The 18,326-nt window shown below is 42.3% G+C and overlaps 2 protein-coding genes across 4 annotated transcripts in view; one reads left to right on the top strand and one right to left on the bottom strand.

Moving 5' to 3' along the window:
- The first annotated feature begins 669 nt into the window (after window positions 1–669).
- Window positions 670–6,591, top strand: gckr (glucokinase (hexokinase 4) regulator). The gene is made up of 20 exons (XM_088368376.1): window positions 670–729; window positions 795–912; window positions 1,212–1,361; window positions 1,433–1,501; window positions 1,573–1,641; window positions 1,944–2,017; window positions 2,248–2,314; window positions 2,427–2,480; window positions 2,551–2,645; window positions 3,258–3,363; window positions 3,473–3,591; window positions 4,303–4,401; window positions 4,487–4,584; window positions 4,751–4,827; window positions 5,100–5,196; window positions 5,276–5,379; window positions 5,630–5,707; window positions 5,842–5,982; window positions 6,107–6,241; window positions 6,305–6,591. Exons 2-20 carry the CDS (start codon window positions 898–900, stop codon window positions 6,416–6,418), a joined length of 1,761 nt encoding a protein of 586 aa, XP_088224502.1. The 5' UTR covers window positions 670–729; window positions 795–897; the 3' UTR covers window positions 6,419–6,591.
- Window positions 6,592–7,546: 955 nt separating this feature from the next.
- Window positions 7,547–18,326, bottom strand: part of rp1l1a (rp1 like 1a) — a 13,221-nt gene continuing 2,441 nt past the window's right edge. For all 3 annotated transcript variants that reach the window (XM_088369109.1, XM_088369108.1, XM_088369110.1), the window contains exons 2-8: window positions 17,216–17,468; window positions 16,646–17,038; window positions 15,838–16,102; window positions 11,855–15,741; window positions 10,888–11,763; window positions 9,741–10,583; window positions 7,547–8,678 (exon numbers count right to left, since the gene is read on the bottom strand). In XM_088369109.1, the coding sequence (XP_088225235.1) occupies window positions 8,463–8,678; window positions 9,741–10,583; window positions 10,888–11,763; window positions 11,855–15,741; window positions 15,838–16,102; window positions 16,646–17,038; window positions 17,216–17,449 (6,714 nt within the window). In that variant the 5' untranslated portion in view covers window positions 17,450–17,468 and the 3' untranslated portion in view covers window positions 7,547–8,462. The remainder of the gene's footprint in view (window positions 8,679–9,740; window positions 10,584–10,887; window positions 11,764–11,854; window positions 15,742–15,837; window positions 16,103–16,645; window positions 17,039–17,215; window positions 17,469–18,326) is intronic.

The raw sequence follows: 18,326 nt of genomic DNA, 5'->3' as shown, positions 1-18,326 counted from the left end.
ACGGTTGCAACCCACTGCCACCGATTTGGGAAAAATATCAAGTCCATAAGTGAATGATAGCTTATTACATGAAGCTATCCCTCATTCAGAGCAAGCGTCTATTTACACTAACCACAATACAGCACCGAGTTAAAATGCTTTATAAAATAAAGTCACTAATGTTGTCCTCTATCATCTATCATGTCTTCTATCATACCACTCTTTCCTTCTGATCCAACCTCTTAAGTAATAGTTTTCCCCTTGAATACAAGACATTCACCCCCCCCCCCCCCCCCCCCTTCGGCATGCTTTGGAAACAGCCCTACTGTTGTCATGGCAACTGTAGGTGTGTAGTTGCTACATCTTGGATCTTAGTTGAGCGACCCTTCACCAATTTGGTTGAGGTGGTTTGTTATTAACAAGGTAGGCCTTGACACAGTATATTATTATTATTATTATTTTATTATTATTATTATTATTATTATTATTATTATTATTATTATTATTATTATTATTATTATTATTACTACAACTATTATTACTATCACACTCTGCTAAAGTCAACACTACTTCAAGCTAAAGCCATAATAATAATCAGCTTGTTAAATGAATGCCTGACATTTCTAATATTGGATATCATTAGATCAAGGGAGTCCGAACTCTTTCCTCGGCTGTGTTGCAGGAGGGAGACAATGAAAACAGGCAGGACAGCAGCAGCCCTCCAGGACAGGAGCTGCATTAGATCATGCAGTAAGTGGATCTTGTCATCTGGAATGGAGCTTTTCAAACTTCCCTTTGCCATTTTCATCTCAAAGGTCTATTTGTGGACTTTGCCACTCCAGAGAGATCTGGGCGCTGACTTGTCTCCATTGTAAACTTCAGTGACAGAGTTTGGCTGATTCCTGTGTTCTCTCTACAATGCATGAATGGGAGGTAGGATTAATGATTCTCCACAGTTATGCTGAAATCTTTAACTTTTCTCTTTTTGTGTTACTGATGGGATTCTATATTCTTATACAGACCCCAACGAGTTAAAACAATCTCTCTCTCTCTCTCTGTTTCTCTCTCTCTCTCTCTCTCTCTCTCTCTCGCTCTCTCTTTCTCTCTCTATTGCACCCTTTCTCCAATTCTTTCCACCTTTCTCTCTCTCCCTGTCTCTCTCTCTGTAAACAGAATGATGCAGGTACTATTAAAAGTCACATAAACTAACATGATGTAACCATTGTCATCAGTCTTTAGATTACGAGCCCTCACTCCCTGTTTCGGAGAAGTCAAACCCCCTGACGCACGACATTGACCGAGCTTCACCTAGTTGCATAGTGAGGATGTTGCAAAACTGTGACGCCGAGATGTTTCGCAAAGAGACAGCAAGCACTTACCAGGTTTGTCAAGTAACAACAAATTGTATTGCAAGTCTTTTAAAAGTTTGAAATGAATTTCAATGTTATTTTAGACACTTTTTTGTGATGAAGTGGTGAAATCCATGTTGGAGGTGGCTGAGATAGTGGAGCTCATTCTCAAGGTATCGCCCCACTTGTGTTCCTGTTCCATGATTTATGTCTGTGACCTGTTAGCGCTCACTTTGTTTCTTAGGAGACAAAGGACAGCCTTATTGTCTTGAGTGGCTGCGGAACTTCAGGTCGCCTGGCTTTCCTCATTGTGGTAAAGCATTCAGTACTCAACATTTGAATTTGAATGTTGACATTATACAGTTACAAATACATAATAAAAAATACACAATAGGGGCTGCAAGTTGATGAAAAATGAAAATGACTAGGCATGTTGGTTTTGGACCACAGGTCTTGGATTTTTGACACATCTGTTCAATCTTATTGCCATGCTGTGATGTATTGATCCTCATTCCTTTATGAGCTAGTCAGCATTCACTGAGGAAAGTGGAGCTTTCTGTTGCAACTTCACAACAGAATAATAACATCACAACACCGTTGTTTGCTTGGGTGTAGTCGGGGTTCAACAAAGCACTGAAGGAGATGAACCACAGTGAGGTCTATGCATACATCATTGCTGGAGGCGACAGGTACGTGTTACACTCGTTTACTCACTCACTCACTCACTCACTCACTCACTCACTCACTCACTCACTCACTCACTCACTCACTCACTCACTCACTCACTCACTCACTCACTCACTCACTCACTCACTCACTCACTCACTCACTCACTCACTCACTCACTCACTCACTCACTCACTCACTCACTCACTCACTCACTCACTCACTCACTCACTCACATCTTTCATGTTTTAAGAGCACTGCTCTCCTCCCAAGAGGCCCCAGAAGATGACCCACACCTGGGCATGAGCTGTCTTATGAAGGTCAGGAGTGTGATGGAAAACGTGTACAATCTGTCTGTCTTCTGCTTCGGCAATGAGTCGCGTATGATTTATTTATTTATTTAGTTATTTATTTATTTATTTACTTCACTAGGTGTGCAAGGGGAAGAAGAGGGTCTTGTTCATCGGGATCTCCTGTGGACTTTCTGTGAGTTAGATGCTGAATAGATCTTGATTTTGCGCCATTTTTTTCAAAAATGTAATTGATGTACTTTTAGGCTCCATTTGTGGCAGGTCAGTTGGAGTTCTGCTTGCGGCACCCGGAGGTTTTCACTCCTGTTTTAGTTGGTTTTAACCCGGCACATCAGGCACGGTATGTTTACGTTCGCTGGTCAAAACCTTATGTGCACCTGCACAATGGCATTCAAGATGAGACTTATATCACAAATTCTGAAAAAAGCAACAATGCTAAATTTTGACACTTTCAGAGATGTAATATTTTAATGCTACAATTATAATTACTATTTAACACTTTTCTTTTTGTTGTTGTATGGTATCCATTGCATCATACAGCATTTGTCATTTGGGTTAGGCTTCAGCACACCCGCCACCCTCGTCAGGGTAAAGGTGGTTCAGATAATGGATGGATGGATGCATGGATGGATGGATGGATGGATGGATGGATGGATGGATGGATGGATGGATGGATGGATGGATGGATGGATGGATGGATGGATGGATGGATGGATGGATGGATGGATGGATGGATGGATGGATGGATGGATGGATGGATGGATGGATGGATAGATGGACGGACGGACGGATGGTTTACTCATTTAGCTTCATGTGTGAGGGAAAGTCTCATATGCACGGTGCAGCTCTGTCTTTCCCTTATGTTGGCATGTCAGCTTTTCCGAGTGTCTGGGCATGTACAGTTTAATCCAAGGACGTCTTAATGCTTAATTGTGAAATAATCTCTGTGCAGGAATGAACCAATACCAAACTGCACATTCACTTTCCTCGGTGTGGTCCAAAGAATGCAGGTGCTTGCCAAAAGTCGAAGGGCCTTTCTCATCAACCCATCAGTTGGGGTGAGAGCTTGTCACTGGATTGTCACTGTCTCTGCACACAATATTCTCAAATTATAGGTCTTGGTGTGTGTATGTGTAACCCCTGTACTTTGTGTATGTTTGAGTTCAGCCAGAGGCCATTAGTGGTTCTTCCAGGATGAAAGGAGGCAGTGCAACAAAGATGCTCCTGGAGGTCATCTTGTGTGCTGCTCATGCTACCGCTTTCTCTCACGTAACCACCACACACCAGTAAGAAACTGTGTGACCGCTGCTATTGATTCCTGCTGTGCCACAACCCTAAACATTTTCTCTACATAAATATGTTGTGTGTCATGGCATTCTGATTGTTATTGTGTTTGTAGAGTATGAGTTAAGCAGCAAAATTCATCTGTTTCTTGATGTTGACTAAAATGCACAGTTGCTAGGTCTCAGGTCACAACCAAACACAGCTCAGAAAATTGGTGAGCCGCGTATCGGCTAGACCCTTCTTTTTCGAGTCGAGTTCTAGTGCAAGTGAGATAAGGACAAAACTGTGAGATAATCAGCAGTAGCTCTTGCACTTAAGATTTGGACAAAGATGTTCAGGACAAAAATAAATGGAAACTACTTGTGCTCAAAAGGAGCCAATCTGTGCGCCCGATTCAGTTTGGGCCTGCCCTGCACGGGTTCGCAGTGAATTGTGCAACAAAAAACATGCAACAGAGTGTGAATTGAATTTTACCAGAAATCAAATCTTTTGGGTACACCACTGAACAACAAGAGCTGCATTTACGGGTTAATTTTCATCTTGCGTCTCATTAATGTTAATCACTTGCATAGCGTGATGAACAAATATGCATTATTTGTAGTAAATATTAAAACTCTGAAATTGAACATGTTTCTGTGATGCACTGGTTGGGAATCACTTCTGTAGCCTGTCTTTACTAAAGTGGCTGCTCCTCTGTTTCTTCTCTCCATAAGGGCTATCATAAAGCACCTGAAAGCCTATGAGAAAACAGTTGAGGTCACATATTCTCATAACACAGCCATTGCTGGTTTGGTGGCTGCAGCTGGGAAGAGGTCAGTCAAACATAATTATCCTCCCAACAGCACAAGAGAATAAAATGTCCAAGCAATAAAAAAATATGATTTGTGCATGTTACAGTTTACTCTCTAAGAAACGTGTGTGTTACCTGGGCTGGGGCAGCCTGGCTGTGCTGGGCCTCATTGATGCTAGTGAGTGTGAGCCAACATTTGGAGCAGGTGAGCAACATTGCTGTAGTCACAAATGTGTTGCAATGAATTGGATTTTAGAAAATGGAGGCATCCTACTCATTGTTTTGTGTGTGTGTGTGTGTGTGTGTGTGTGTGTGTGTGTGTGTGTGTGTGTGTGTGTGTGTGTGTGTGTGTGTGTGTGTGTGAGACATAGCCTTTGGCGATATTCAGGCGTTCGTAAGTGGAGGATACAGAGCGCTCAACAACAAAGAGGGTTCCATTTCTTTTCTGGTATTTATGAAAGAAACTGCTTCAAGGTTCCCTTTAAGGTTCCCACAAATTAATGTCGAAAAAAATAGTGTCTAAATAATGCAAAAAAAAAATCAATACACCATAATGTTGTATGACAGTAAAATCACATCTTTGGAGAGATTTAACATTTCATCATGCCCATTGTGATTGTGTGAGGCCTAAAATATTTGAAATCCTGTGAAGTAAAATGAAACAAGCTCTTACTTTGAAGTGTGACGATAAAAGCACATCTCTGTAACTTGTCCCCATAGGGTCCCCAGTTTTGCATTGCGCATGAAGAGTTTTTGCTTCACGTCCTACCCACGCTTGATGACCAGGACACTGTCATTCTCATCTACACACACACAGGTGAGAGACAACGCTAGAGCTTGACCGTGGTGTGTCGTCAAACATCCTCTTCAAACATCCCGATGTCTTCTTTTCTCAGACAATATCAGTGAAGTGATGAATGTAGCCCACCGAGTGAGGGAAAGGATGTCTAACCTCCATGCTATTTATCACCAGACTGATGGAGAGTACGCTAATGTTCAAGTTGGTTATCTCTCTAACTAAATTTGAATTACTGACATATACAGGACGCTCTGAACCTCGTGTAATCCTTTCCTTGCATTTAACATTTCCTTGCTAGTATACTTCCCAACCGACCATCTCAATAGTGCCTGTCTGTCTGTCTACCCTACCTACCTAGTATATACTGCCCTCGCTTTTAATGAAATCCTTAATGCTCGTATCTGTTCTTAATACATTGCTCCTCCCTTAATATCCACCTTTTTCTTTACAGGAAGAAATAAAAATATTGTGTAAATCCACTTTAACATTTTCTTGGCAATTACCATCTTCTGGAACTCTACAGCACATGGTACATCACTCACTCACTCACTCACTCACTCACTCACTCACTCACTCACTCACTCACTCACTCACTCACTCACTCACTCACTCACTCACTCACTCACTCACTCACTCACTGACTTGCTTGCTTCTGTTGTGCAGTGGGAGCTGTCCACCAAGTTAGTGCTGAACGCTGTGAGCACAGGTGCGCACATCCTAAAGGGCAAGGTCTTTCACAACCACATGATCGACGTGCAAATTACCAACAGCAAACTTTACCGCCGTGCCACACAATTAATCCAGGTATCAGATTTTCTTGGTAATCAAGCATTAACATGGTGAATTAATATCCTCACTGCTGCACCCTTGAGCGCATCTGCAAATTTGGTTATAAAGAGTGATGACCCCCAAATTCTTCTTATGCTAGAAATTGTCTGGTCATCCTGCGGCCAAGTGCGAGGAGGCTCTCCTGAAGGCTATCTACCAGGTGGACCACCTGACTGAGGACATTACCGCCTATCCTATGGCCACAAATTTTGCCACCGGCAAAGAAAGGACAAAGGTAACTGAGTGACAGAAAACAACAAGTGTTGTGTGCCATGTTTCCTTCATTTTTTGTGTGCAGGTAGTGCCTTTGACCTTGGTTTCACTGCTGAGTGGTTGCTCTGTCGAGGATGCAAGGTCTTTTCTGGATTTGCAGCCAATCATACGGAAGGCCGTGGAGGCCTATGTGCAGTAATGCAATCTTCAGCAACAAATTACACCAGACATTTTTCTGTTCAATTAGTTGAGTACTAATGAAGATGCACCTTGTTTATAAATGTTTCCAATCCCATGAGCTTCACATTATTCTCAATTTTCATCCACATATATTTTCAACGCAGCATGAATTGCCATATTCATTTGTGGATGAGTCAGACAATCAACAAGGCTGGAAGAAGTTTAATTTTGGTTTTTAGTTTTGCAGAGAGGAATTTGTCTACTTGAAGAGTGTTACGCAATAAAAGAATGAACTAACAAATAAAAATTAAATTGCATTTTAAAACATTTTAGGGGTGACACCATCAAAGCATTATGGGCAAGCAACATCCGCATTCGGCAAAATGAGATGAATCATTTCCTTTTGGTTCTGTCTGTTCCCGGAACAAAGCACAAATATTAAATGTCTACAATTTAGTTTTACACAAAGACTCCCACTGATGAGCACAGCAGACATTCAGACAAAATGATATAGATGAGTTTAACTACGGTTGCCCATACATACCTTAACACTACCATCACCATAGGCCACTCGACCCAAAATGTTGACATCAGCAAATCGCTCAACCACACAGCGCCATACGCGCTGTCTGCCATCTGCCCTGCTCTGTGAAAACTGTGATCTATCTGTCAAGAGAACGCCACTTGCTACAAATTATCCGAAACACCATTGGAGACTGTTTGTGGATCAGAAATGAACATCGGATTCATGAGCAACAGCCATGGAGGACATTCTTGGAGTCAGCATGTCAAATTTGAGAAATGTGTGGCTTTGTGCTGTTTGATGAAGCTGCACATTTTGGGCTAGACACATCTGTCCAAGAATTGTGCTACCGGCATCTTGAAATGCCGCACCTGTGAGCTGGATCGATCCGTCTTGGCAAAGCAACAGTAAACACTGTCAGATTTTGACAGATTAGGGAACAACATTTCAGAGGCCATTGTGTAGGTGTGTGTGTTTTAATTGAGCTCATGCAAAAATGAGCTTTTTGATATTTTTACCTTCACTGACTGACAACTCATGAACAAAATCAAACCTGGACTTAAACTGTATTTTTTGCTTTGAGTTTTATATCCTTTTATTTTTCTAAAACAAACAAAAAAAACATCTTGTGCATTGCTTTTATTTTGTATTAACATCATATGTTCATCACTTTAGGTACTTCAGACGAAACAATGAGTACACAAGCAGCCCACTCTTCAGCTCATCCACTTGAGCATGGCCCGAGTCCTTGTTTCTATGGATTCACACTCATACTGAATAACCATGGTGACGGTAAGGCATCAGTACTCAGTAACACACGTCACGCTGCTGATCCACATCGCTGCTCACGCACACCCCAACTGAATACATAGCATGTGTATATCTCACAATTCATTGATTCCATTAGTTCATCTAGAACTAATTTATGTTTATATTAATCTAGCATGATACAGGGAAAAAAAAATACCGATAATATATGATCCTGTCCTCAAAGTGAGAAATGATTATTAAGGCTTCTAACTGTTTTAGACGCACGGCATCGATCAAATAACTATTCGGCGATGAATGTCTTCCGATCTGTTTAAAATAATGAGATTACGTTTATAATCTTGAGTGCATCATATTTTTAAATTTAAGCTGCTAGTTAGGTAACTGTTCAGATTTCAAAAGAAATTGTGGCAGTGATATATAGATAAATATTTAACAGAATATATGCTAGAAGCATAAATACACACTAACAATAGTAAGTGCAATATTAATAACAATATCTGGAGGTCTGCAAAGACTCATGAAACAGTAATTCTGCATTCCTTAGATATACAACTTCCAAATATACAAATAATTAGTATATTTAAAGACTGTAGGCTAGATTGTAGTTTCAAGTTTTATGTTATTGTCCAAATTCCAACAACAGCGAGATAAAGTGCATCAAGTGTTCTGGTACTTCCACTCGTTCTACTCAGTCTGTGAAGAAGGGAAAAAAAGTCGCAGACTCGATACGCAAAGTGTCGTTTCATCGTCAGTTTTTCAGACGGGGATCTCAGTCTTCCAAGGAACCCAGCTGGGACTCCACTGAGGTCTTGGTGACCTGATGCAGCAGAGCACCATCTGCTGTTGCGCCTCCGTCCACCCGCCCTGTCTCCTTCTGCTTTCCTGACTCATCAGCGTCGGTGTCACATGGACCTTTAGCGTTGGAGTCTTCAGCATCGGCCTCCTTGTCCCCGGTTGCATCGATATCACAGGTTGAACTATGACCCTGCCAGTTAAATTAAAAAGGTGGTGAACCGACAAATTGGACACCAATATTGCTCCAGCTCTATAAAAGTTGATTCATAAAAAATAAAGTCAACAAGTAAGACATCACCTCAACTTTCGTTATAACAGAGGTAACTGTTATTTTAAACGGTATAAACCATGTTTGACCAAAGAACTCCCACAAGCGTGCCGAGCTAAGTTAATTAAGGTAAGTGGTAGGTAAGTAGACTTACATAATGCCTTGTACAAACCGGGCCACTTCTCTCCAAATGCATCGTCAGACCGATACAATGATGTCAAAAAATACTTGTCCTCTTTACAAATGATTTTTTTTGGCATAGTTTACACACTTAACTGTTCAAGATCATCAAATAAATATAATTGCTGAGACCCGTATTACTTCTAAAATACTTTTACTCGAGTAGAGTATCGGACCACCTGTGGTTGTCAGTAATTATGCAAAGTGGTGGCAAGAAAAGAAGTTGCAAGTCTTACCTCTTAAAGTGGAGGCAAGTTGTTGGAAAAACAAAACAGATCTGTTCAGTCTGTCTAATTGGATAGCGAGATTATCTTCCCCTGATGGCTTAGAATTAGCATTTAGACTGCACTAGGTCACATTCGTCTTTGACGCAGACTTGAACCCCTTCGTCCCGCTCACAAAGAGGAGTAGTTTTCTTCACTCAACAGCCCTTGTGGCTGCGAATAATTTTTAATTGAAAAAAAAAATTATGATGTCCATCGATATCATAAGTATACTTGTACACCTGTACACTGAAATCCAATAGATGCAATACAGTCACTGCTTTAAAAATAATCTACTTGCATAATGAAAAATAAAGGTGTTGATTCAGTGTGTTTGACCAATACTCAATTTCTTTAACCATTTATTCCCAATTTCTCAGTTAATAAGACATCTTGCTCAAAAAATGCACCATGTTCACAAAGCAGTCACCCAATTCATTTAGATTAAATTATTTTGTCTGTGCTGAGAAGACTTTGCTTTTTAAAAAATTTTTTAAAGTGCAAACTGTGTATTTAACCTGTTTAATTATAATGTCCTGACCTTGGGTGAAGCTCTTTCTTGCTGCAACAACTCGCCTTCTTCTTGAGACTCTCCCATGTGATCCTTGCTCTCCTCCTCCACATCATCATCTGCTCCTGCAGAAGCACTGTCGTTTCCCTCGTCCTCCAAAAGTGTTGAGTCTTCATGATCCTGATTTGGAATGTCTTCTGTGACCTTGCGCTCTTCCTGTTCTTCACCAAACTCATCTTCACTTCTTTCAGTGATCTCTCCTCCATCTATCTTGTCGCTCTCCCCCTTCTCTTCATCATATTCTACTCCAACTGCCTCCTCGCCTGTCTTGTCCCCATCTTCGGGATCCTCCTCCCTTTCACCTTCCGTGTCATTATTATTTGTGTCACTCTCTGGTGTTTCTTCCCTCATGCACTGGCAGCACTCTTTCTCGCCATTGATTTGTGAGTCTTCAGCTTCATATTTCTCGTTTTCATCTGTATCCTCCTCATCTTCCTCAGGAAGTGTCTTGTGAGTTTTGAATTCCTCGCTTGATTCGTTGTCTTCCTCTTCCTCTTGTACAACCTCTAAACTCCTTATTTCCCCTTCTACTAAGGCCACGCTGTCATTGCGCCTATTTGTAGGCTGTGACACAGATGCAGGGACTGGTGCTGTGGTCTTCCTGAGTTGAAGAATCTTAAGGAGATCAAACTCCATCATCACCGGCGCTTCAGCTGCCGCCGGGTTCATTTTCAGAGGGCGTGCTGCTAATTTTTTGCGTACACATGCGTCACAGGGGCAGTATTCGTCATCACTTCGTTGGTCGCTGAACTCGGCTGTCATCTCACCATCGCTGGAGGAGTCGCCGGTTTTGACTGACTGGTTCTTCATGACCTGACAATTAAATCATACAATAATGTCCAACTTTCTGCAACAAAATCCTGCCAAATCTAATGTGTTGAACAGTTTTTTAAACAAATCACATTAGACCATTATCTGTAAGAATACACATCACCTGAGCATAACAATATATTGCATCATCTAACGCTAATGCTAAAGCTGTATGAGACAGTCTCGCCAAGATGTAGGAGAGCAAATGTGTATTTTTTGTATTTTGGCCTCATTGGAATCTGGAAATCTGCCTCATACAGTGTTTTACCATTTGCATAAATGGAAAGTTGAATTTTGTTGGATTTACCTTCAGCATCCGTCGGCGCTTCTCTGTCATAGTCGACTCTCTAGATAGATTAGCCCCCTTTGGAGGCTGAGGTGACTTTCCGCTTCGGCCACATCGACTATGGATCTTACTCATTTCCCGCTTAATGCTGTTCTGGATTCGTTGTCTCACTTCATCCCTCAACTCTGAAATCATCGTGTCCAAGATGAGACTGTCATCAAGGTCCCAACGGACTTTAAACTCCTCCATGGCATCAATGTAGTGGTTCATGAATTCTTTCTCAAGCTTCTTCAGAAGGTGCAACACCCACACTGGATCGGGATCCTGGGATAGTTTATTTGACAATGGTGCTTGCAAAATTGTTGGTGGTGTTGCTGAACTGGAGTTGGAGTCGGCAGAGCTTTGGTTCGATAATGAAGGGTCTGTATCTTTTGGACTTTGCGGGATTTGAGGGACTTGACTTGGATTATCACTATGCCAAGGTTGTTCTTTAGAAAATACCTCAGCCGTAACTTCTACTTTGTGTGGTTCTGTTGTCTGCTCTGAAGCTTTCTCCACAGCCTCATCCTCACGTGAAGATTCTTTGGGGAGTGTTTCATCCCCTACTTGATTGTCTTGGTCCTTCCCTGAGCCACCAGAGCCACTGCTCATGCCTACCCCAGATGAGGACCTTGGTGGGGTCCCTTGTTCAATGCCGGTGTCCTTGGTCTCAATGTTCCTAGGTTCGGTGAGCCAAAGGGATTGGAGAATGGCTATAATGTCATCGTACTGCCGGTGTCTGTCCTCATGTTTGTTGCAGCTTTGACCTCTGACAGGCTCAATTAACTGAAGCTGAGCCAAACAGTCCAGGAGGCCTCTGGCTGATGTGCTTAGTCTACGCCCATAAACTGGAGACACCTGTGGAGTAGATATTACATTATTTCTGGCATGTTCTTGTTACACAAACACATTCCAGACAAAATAATTAGTATTATTTATCTTACTGTACCTCAGGCAAGCTTCTACATCGTCCCAGAGAGGAGCCGAGAAGAACCTTCATGACTGCAGCTGAAGAGTGCCAATCTTTGGGCAATGCCGTTCCACTAATCCATGGAGAGTTGGGTTTTGGAGGATCTTCTAATGCATCACCACCTGTAGCCAGATCTATATTTTTTTCATTTATTGTAGCACATTCTTCTTCTTTCTGGTAACCCCCAACTTCCTCCACTTTGTCTAACTTATCTTCTGCAAGATGTTCCTCTGATTCTACAACAGCTTTAAACATCGCTTCCTTGCCGTGCGGATCATCAATGAGCTCATCAAGGGCAATCATGTCGCTGTTAGAAGGAATGCTGCGTAACCAATCATTGACCACTTCACTGGGGGAAGCATTGGGTAGACACTCAGGGGTCACTACTGTCCCCTCACCCTGATCCTGTTGGCTGCTCTTCATCTCATGCCTGATGTCTTTCTCTAAATGCTGTTTGCCACTGGTTTTGCTTGACTGCTGACAGTGTTGATGTGTGTCCTGAGTGTCCTGGACAAGGTCAGCAGCAGACCTGGGTCTTTCAACACGTGTCGCCTTACAACAAGCTCTAGAGTTGCCCTGCTTTGAGGACTTGACTGACATCTCTTTCTTTGTAGAAATGGATGTTTTGACAGATCGGACACTGCCACTCTCAGATGGGTCGGCAGTGCCTTCTCCTTTACTCTGCTTCAAGCCATTCTTTTTTGCATCACCTGCCAGGTCACACGACAGGGAACATAGTCCACTGGAGTTCGCACTAGCCTCCTTGTTGATGAGGCTATTCTGTTTTTCTTCAACTCCACTTTCTGACTTTTTGGAGCCACTGTTGTCAGGATCAACAGTTGTCTCAACTTCATCAGGCTGCTGAGCAAGCTTAGAATTTTTAACCTGGGCACCAACTGATGACAGTGAAGATGAGATGCTGTTGTTATTGCTTTTGCAGCTTGATGCTGGGCTGGCACAAATACAGTCCTCATGGTGTTTGTCAACATCCCCATCAAATTCAGGTGCTTCAATAGTCGGGATGTCGACTGCTCCGGGACTCTCATTGACTCTGGAGTTATGAGATAATCTTGACTGGGCATTTGGAGCTGCTGCTCTCATTCTGTCCTTGTGATTCTCTACATGAGAAATGCAGGACTTGCAGCTGTCTGTGTCACACATTTCCTGGTCATCTGGCAATGCAAGAGACACTGACCCAGAGTTTTGACTTAGTTGCTCAGTGCTTCGTGAGTCCTCCACTTCATTTTGTTCCATTGTTTTTTCCTCTTTCTCTGCTTCATTTTCATTGCCCACCCCTCTTTTCGCTCCCTCTTCAAATGCCGGCACTACAACACACTGGCATTTAAAATGTCCAGATTTAGCAGAAGTTGCTGAGTGAACTGAGCACACACTCCGAGCTCTTACCTCATTAGAACCGCTGGGTGATGAAGCTCTAACTTTCTGCAATGAGCCCATTTTTTTTGGTGACAACATTTGACCATAAGAGTGTTTAGAAGTTTTACTTGGTGTGTTTCTTTCTTCCACATCTTCACCTTCAAAAATTTGTGATGTCTCTGTTGCCTCACTTACCATATCAACCTCTTGTGGTGTTTTAATGGTGACTGCATTTGGTTTTTGAGATGCTGGTTTTAGATTCTTGATAGAAACGGACTTTTTTGAGGCAGACGAGCCCCGGGAAGATTTTGACTTCATAGACATGGCGCTGGCTCCTCGCTCTTTATCTTCATCTGCCTTATTTCCATTCACCTCAATAGTAGAAACTTCCTTTAGATCAGGAAAGTTTGGGGCACAGGTTGTACGAGAAGAGGTTGTTGATTTTGTAGACAAAGCACTGTTTGTCCTTTCTTCAGCTGTGTTACAATCTTCTTTGTTGCCTTCATTATCTGGATTTTCAAAGCATATGTCTGTTTTTTCTGTTTCAGTTGGACATTGACTATTTGTGGACTTGCGGTAAGATATTTTGGATTTCCCTGACTTTGATGATTTCGTTGAGAGGGCACTATTGGGTCTCTGTTCAGTGCCAGACTTGATAGAAACAGAATTTACAGAAAGACAACTATGAGTTCTACTGTTTTCCAAGTCTGCATTGTCAGATGGAGAGACACTTGAGAGAGTCTTAGTTGAAATACAAGATCTTGCTTCTCTTTTGAACAAGGTTCCTCCCTCTGCTCCCTCTGTTGATGTGACATTGGGACTTTCAAATGTGCCACTCAAGTTGGACTTGTGAGACTCACCTGACATAACACTGGAGCTTCTCAAGTTATTTTCTGTTGTTGTATCAGTAGAAACGGATTTCTGTGGTGTGTTGGATTTATGGATTATAGCTGAGGTGGTTCTGTCTTGGTTTTTTTCTGTTGGCTCAGGACTAGACATTCTGGAAATGGCACTGGCTGTGTCACTTTTCAGGACATCAGCGATGGCAGATCCACGTCCTGTGAGATTTGTTTTGTTGGATTGTGTAGACAAAGCATCATCGTTCATTAAGTAATTTGCATTCTCTTGGTTTTCGAGAGGCGAAGTTGGGTTTGAAGGGGCTTGTGGAGGGTCACATGATCTCTTTGAGGCTCTACTACTGCTATTGGAGGTGACCACCCATTTGCAGCCTCCACAATTACGACAGACACTTGACAACCCGGATGGGCCGGAGGTGCCAGATGAAGCTTTTACAATACTTTGTATCTCTTCGCTCTCATTTGTTTGGTTTACAACTTTGGTGGACCTACAAGAAGCTCTACTTACATTTGAGCTGAATCTGAGAGGTTGATCTATCATCTCAGATCCACATAGACAAGAGGTGACAGCAGATGTTGTTTCACACTCTTTATTGTCCTGGTCCTCTGTTTTGTTGACATCAGTCGAGTGGCAAATTGGCTGACTGTTGTTCAGGTGAGGATTTGAGGATGGTCCACTTCTTTGTGAACACTGTGAAGCACTAGGTGGCAGGTCGTCATCAACATCTTGGTCTTCTTTTAATGATCGCAGTACATGTGAGGAGCTGCTGACTCTAGACAGTGGGTGATCCACCTCTTCCTCCATTGGCTCATCCACGATTGACCTCTCGCTAGGAAATCTTGCATTGTCATTCTTGGTGATCACTTCACTGCGACTGGAGCACCTGCTCATCGTGCACATGTCTACGTTAGTGTCTTCGTTCTGCACCATGTCTAATCTCCGCTCTACCTGTTCCACCACACATGTTTCTTCTTGGACGAGTTGACTATGCTCTGAATCTGAACCTCTTCCACAGTTGGAGAATTTTGCCCGGCAACGCACTACTCTCACCGAGTTACAAGATGAGGAAGAGCCAGAGGAATGTGTGTGTCTTACTGTAGTGTGAGTCTGGCTCGACATATATTGGGGTGGGACAGGTGGCTGCTTATGATTATGTATTGGGTGGTCCCAGAGGTTGTACTTCTCTTCTTGCATCTGGTAACAGCAGCTGCACTGACTCACATCCAATGGATGATGGAGAGATTGATTGGAATAGTCCATATCATCTGGGTCAACAGTTGCACAATCAGAGTAGCTTTCCGATTGGTAATTTTGCAAACAAGGGGTGTGGGCATGGCTTGGAGGGCAGCAGTCACTTGTCAGAGAGGGTGATTTTCCAATCTGCGTGGACCACTGCAAGGTCTCATCATTGCGGAGGCGAAAACGAACTCTCATCTCCACGGAGAGACTGCCATCCTTATTGACTAGGACACGCTTTTCAATGTCATCATTCATAATAGAAGGTCTCTGTTGTGCGTGTGCTCTTATAGCGTTGCCAAAGGACTTCTCTGAGGACAACGACAATCGAGTGGAGCGGGTAGATGAATCAGATCGACGGTGGATGATGCTCTTTTTTGTTTCTAGACCAAAGTTAACTGAAAGCAGAGATTGAACAATCAAACAATAATCAGCGCTGTGTTGTAAATTCATGTGTCTGCACATAATGTATATGTCAATAACTGATAGCCTACCACTTTTCCTGCTCTCCTGTCCCTCACTGCATTCACTGGCTCCAGATTGAGCTCCATGAGGGGTTGATCTTGCTTCTTGGATACCTGGGGATCGAGCTCCACTTCCAGGAGTCCTAGGACCAAGACCAGGCGACCTGCTGCTCAAACCTGGCAGTTTTTCCTCTGAGCTCTTTCGCAGGATCTTCAGTAGCAAGGGACTGAGGGCCTCTCTGCCGACACACACCAAAACTCCAGGGCATGTCATCAGACTTTGAACGTTGTCAACCTAGGGACCCATTTACAATGTTTCAAAATGTAACCCAGATAAGTCAAAAGTTGAACAAGAGGTTAAGTGTACAGTGTCAGTTTGCCATTGTGCACTGTTAGACAAAATACATTCATGTGCAGATTCTGTATGACTTTGCCTTTGTTAATGCTATTTATCATTATATCATCACAAGTTTATGATGCATGAAGCTGGATGATAATAATTCTCAGGTGTCAAACTCAAGGTTTACGTGGCCTGTGAAGAGATATCATGTGTGATGCCTTCATGTTTCTTGCAAATTGTCTTCACTTTTAACAACACTGGGATGAGATATGCTAGAATTTTCGATACTGACCTCCCCTTTAAATTCAATTGAAAAATAGTTGAACAAAAAATTTACTGGCTTTTGATTTCGAAACTGGTTATCCATCATTATTCACAGTTATAATGGCCCTACTAGGGAAGTTATTGCAACAATATGACCTGTGACAAAAACAAGTTTGACACTCTTGATCTAATTGGGGTGTCATTAATGTATGGAATTTTAAAAAAATTCCTCACCCTGCGTCCCTCAGCAGTGTAAACCTTTCGGACATGGAACTGCATCACTTCAGACACTTCCTCAAGAAAGGCCCTCATACTTCTGATTGACCGCCTGCTCAGTACTACATTCCTCCGCATCCCTGGCTCAGTATTTTTAACCAGCAGGATCCGTCGATGCCTGTGAGGTAGATGGCCAGGTAAGGATGTGGACGAGGTTTCTGGTTGAGTGGATATGCGGCTCTGATGGTGCCAAATGCTTTGGCGTTTGTTGGCATGCTCCATGTTGATTGGTTTAGGCTGGCGCCGGTCAGAGCAGAGGTAACAGCCCCCATCCTGGAGTTCTTCTAGATGTTTGATGGTGTGGGTGCCGCGGGGCGTGGTCACAGTCCGCACACCAAAAGGAAGTGGCACCTATACAGACATAAAATAGTTTTGTATAAATGTTGGATCTAGAAGTTATCATCATGCTAAAATGCATTCAACAGTACTCACTCCATGGTGAAGTAGATAAAAGTAAATCAAATGCATCGTTTTATATAACTTAATGCTGCTCTTCCTGTTTTGATACCCGACACCTGTCCTACTAACCTTTTGTGAAAGGTCATCTAGCAGAGCATCAAAGCATTTGAAGCTGCGCTTGTGGATGGCCATCCTGACACCGCCAAACTGGCTGTCCCCACTTTTGTAGAAGGTTATCCTCTTGGCTGGTGCGGCTGTCTTCACGTGGGCGGGGCGCGGGTCAGAAGGTGGTCGGGGCTTGGGTGTTGAGGCATATTTAGATGTATGTGGAAGGCCCCACCTCCCTTCTTGGACAGTCGTCATGCTGCACTTTCACACACACCTGATGGTTGTAAAACAGGGCAATAATGAATGTAGTGATACGTTTTAAGATATTTTTTTTGTCACATTTTGTCCTTTTCATATAACCATGTGATTAATCTGGTTGTTTGACAAGGAGGATTCAGGTCAGAATATCCACTAACAAGTCATATAACTCTAATATATTCTAATTTCATAGCTTTATTTTAATAATGCCCAGATCAGGGGTCAACAATGTGGTGCTCGTGGGCACCAGGTAGCCCCCAAGGATGACATGAATAGCCTGCGGGGAAGTTCAGTTATCATTTGAAAATGTTAATATTTGCAGAGCTGTATATAAATAGTGTTGCTTATTTATATCTATCTGCTTCCTACCATGTTAAGTCATTCTTGATACTGGGAGAATACATGAACATGGTCAGTGTCTCCACAAACATAAATATCATTCTTAACATACGCTTCAATGTTTTTTTTTTTTTTTTTAGCAAATGCAGAGGTGCGTATCCCTTTGCAATAATCAGTCCTCAAGAAGTAGTTGTTTCACTGTCAAAAAGGTTGGTGACCATTTTTTTAGATGGACATTGTTAATAAGGTACTTTTTATCAATGCACTACATCATATTAACAGCCATATCTACTATATTGGCTACTTTATTTAACTACATGACAGAATCAAATCAGGACGACTTGGCACAATGCCCTAAAGTTTTATACAACACAATTACAATCACATTAATAAACACATTGTAAAATGAATACAATCAAATCAGAATTATATCGATTTTGAAACAACTCTGTATATTTACTAATCTAATAATTCCTTAGGGGCAGTAAGAGGGCAAACCGCTTTTCCTGGCCCAAGACAACCTCAACGTGACGCT

Source organism: Syngnathus floridae, chromosome 2 (assembly GCF_059516105.1).
Source record: "Syngnathus floridae isolate MCC-2025c chromosome 2, RoL_Sflo_1.0, whole genome shotgun sequence".
NCBI classification, from domain to species: domain Eukaryota; kingdom Metazoa; phylum Chordata; class Actinopteri; order Syngnathiformes; family Syngnathidae; genus Syngnathus; species Syngnathus floridae.
This window is presented reverse-complemented; position numbering and strand designations above follow the sequence as displayed.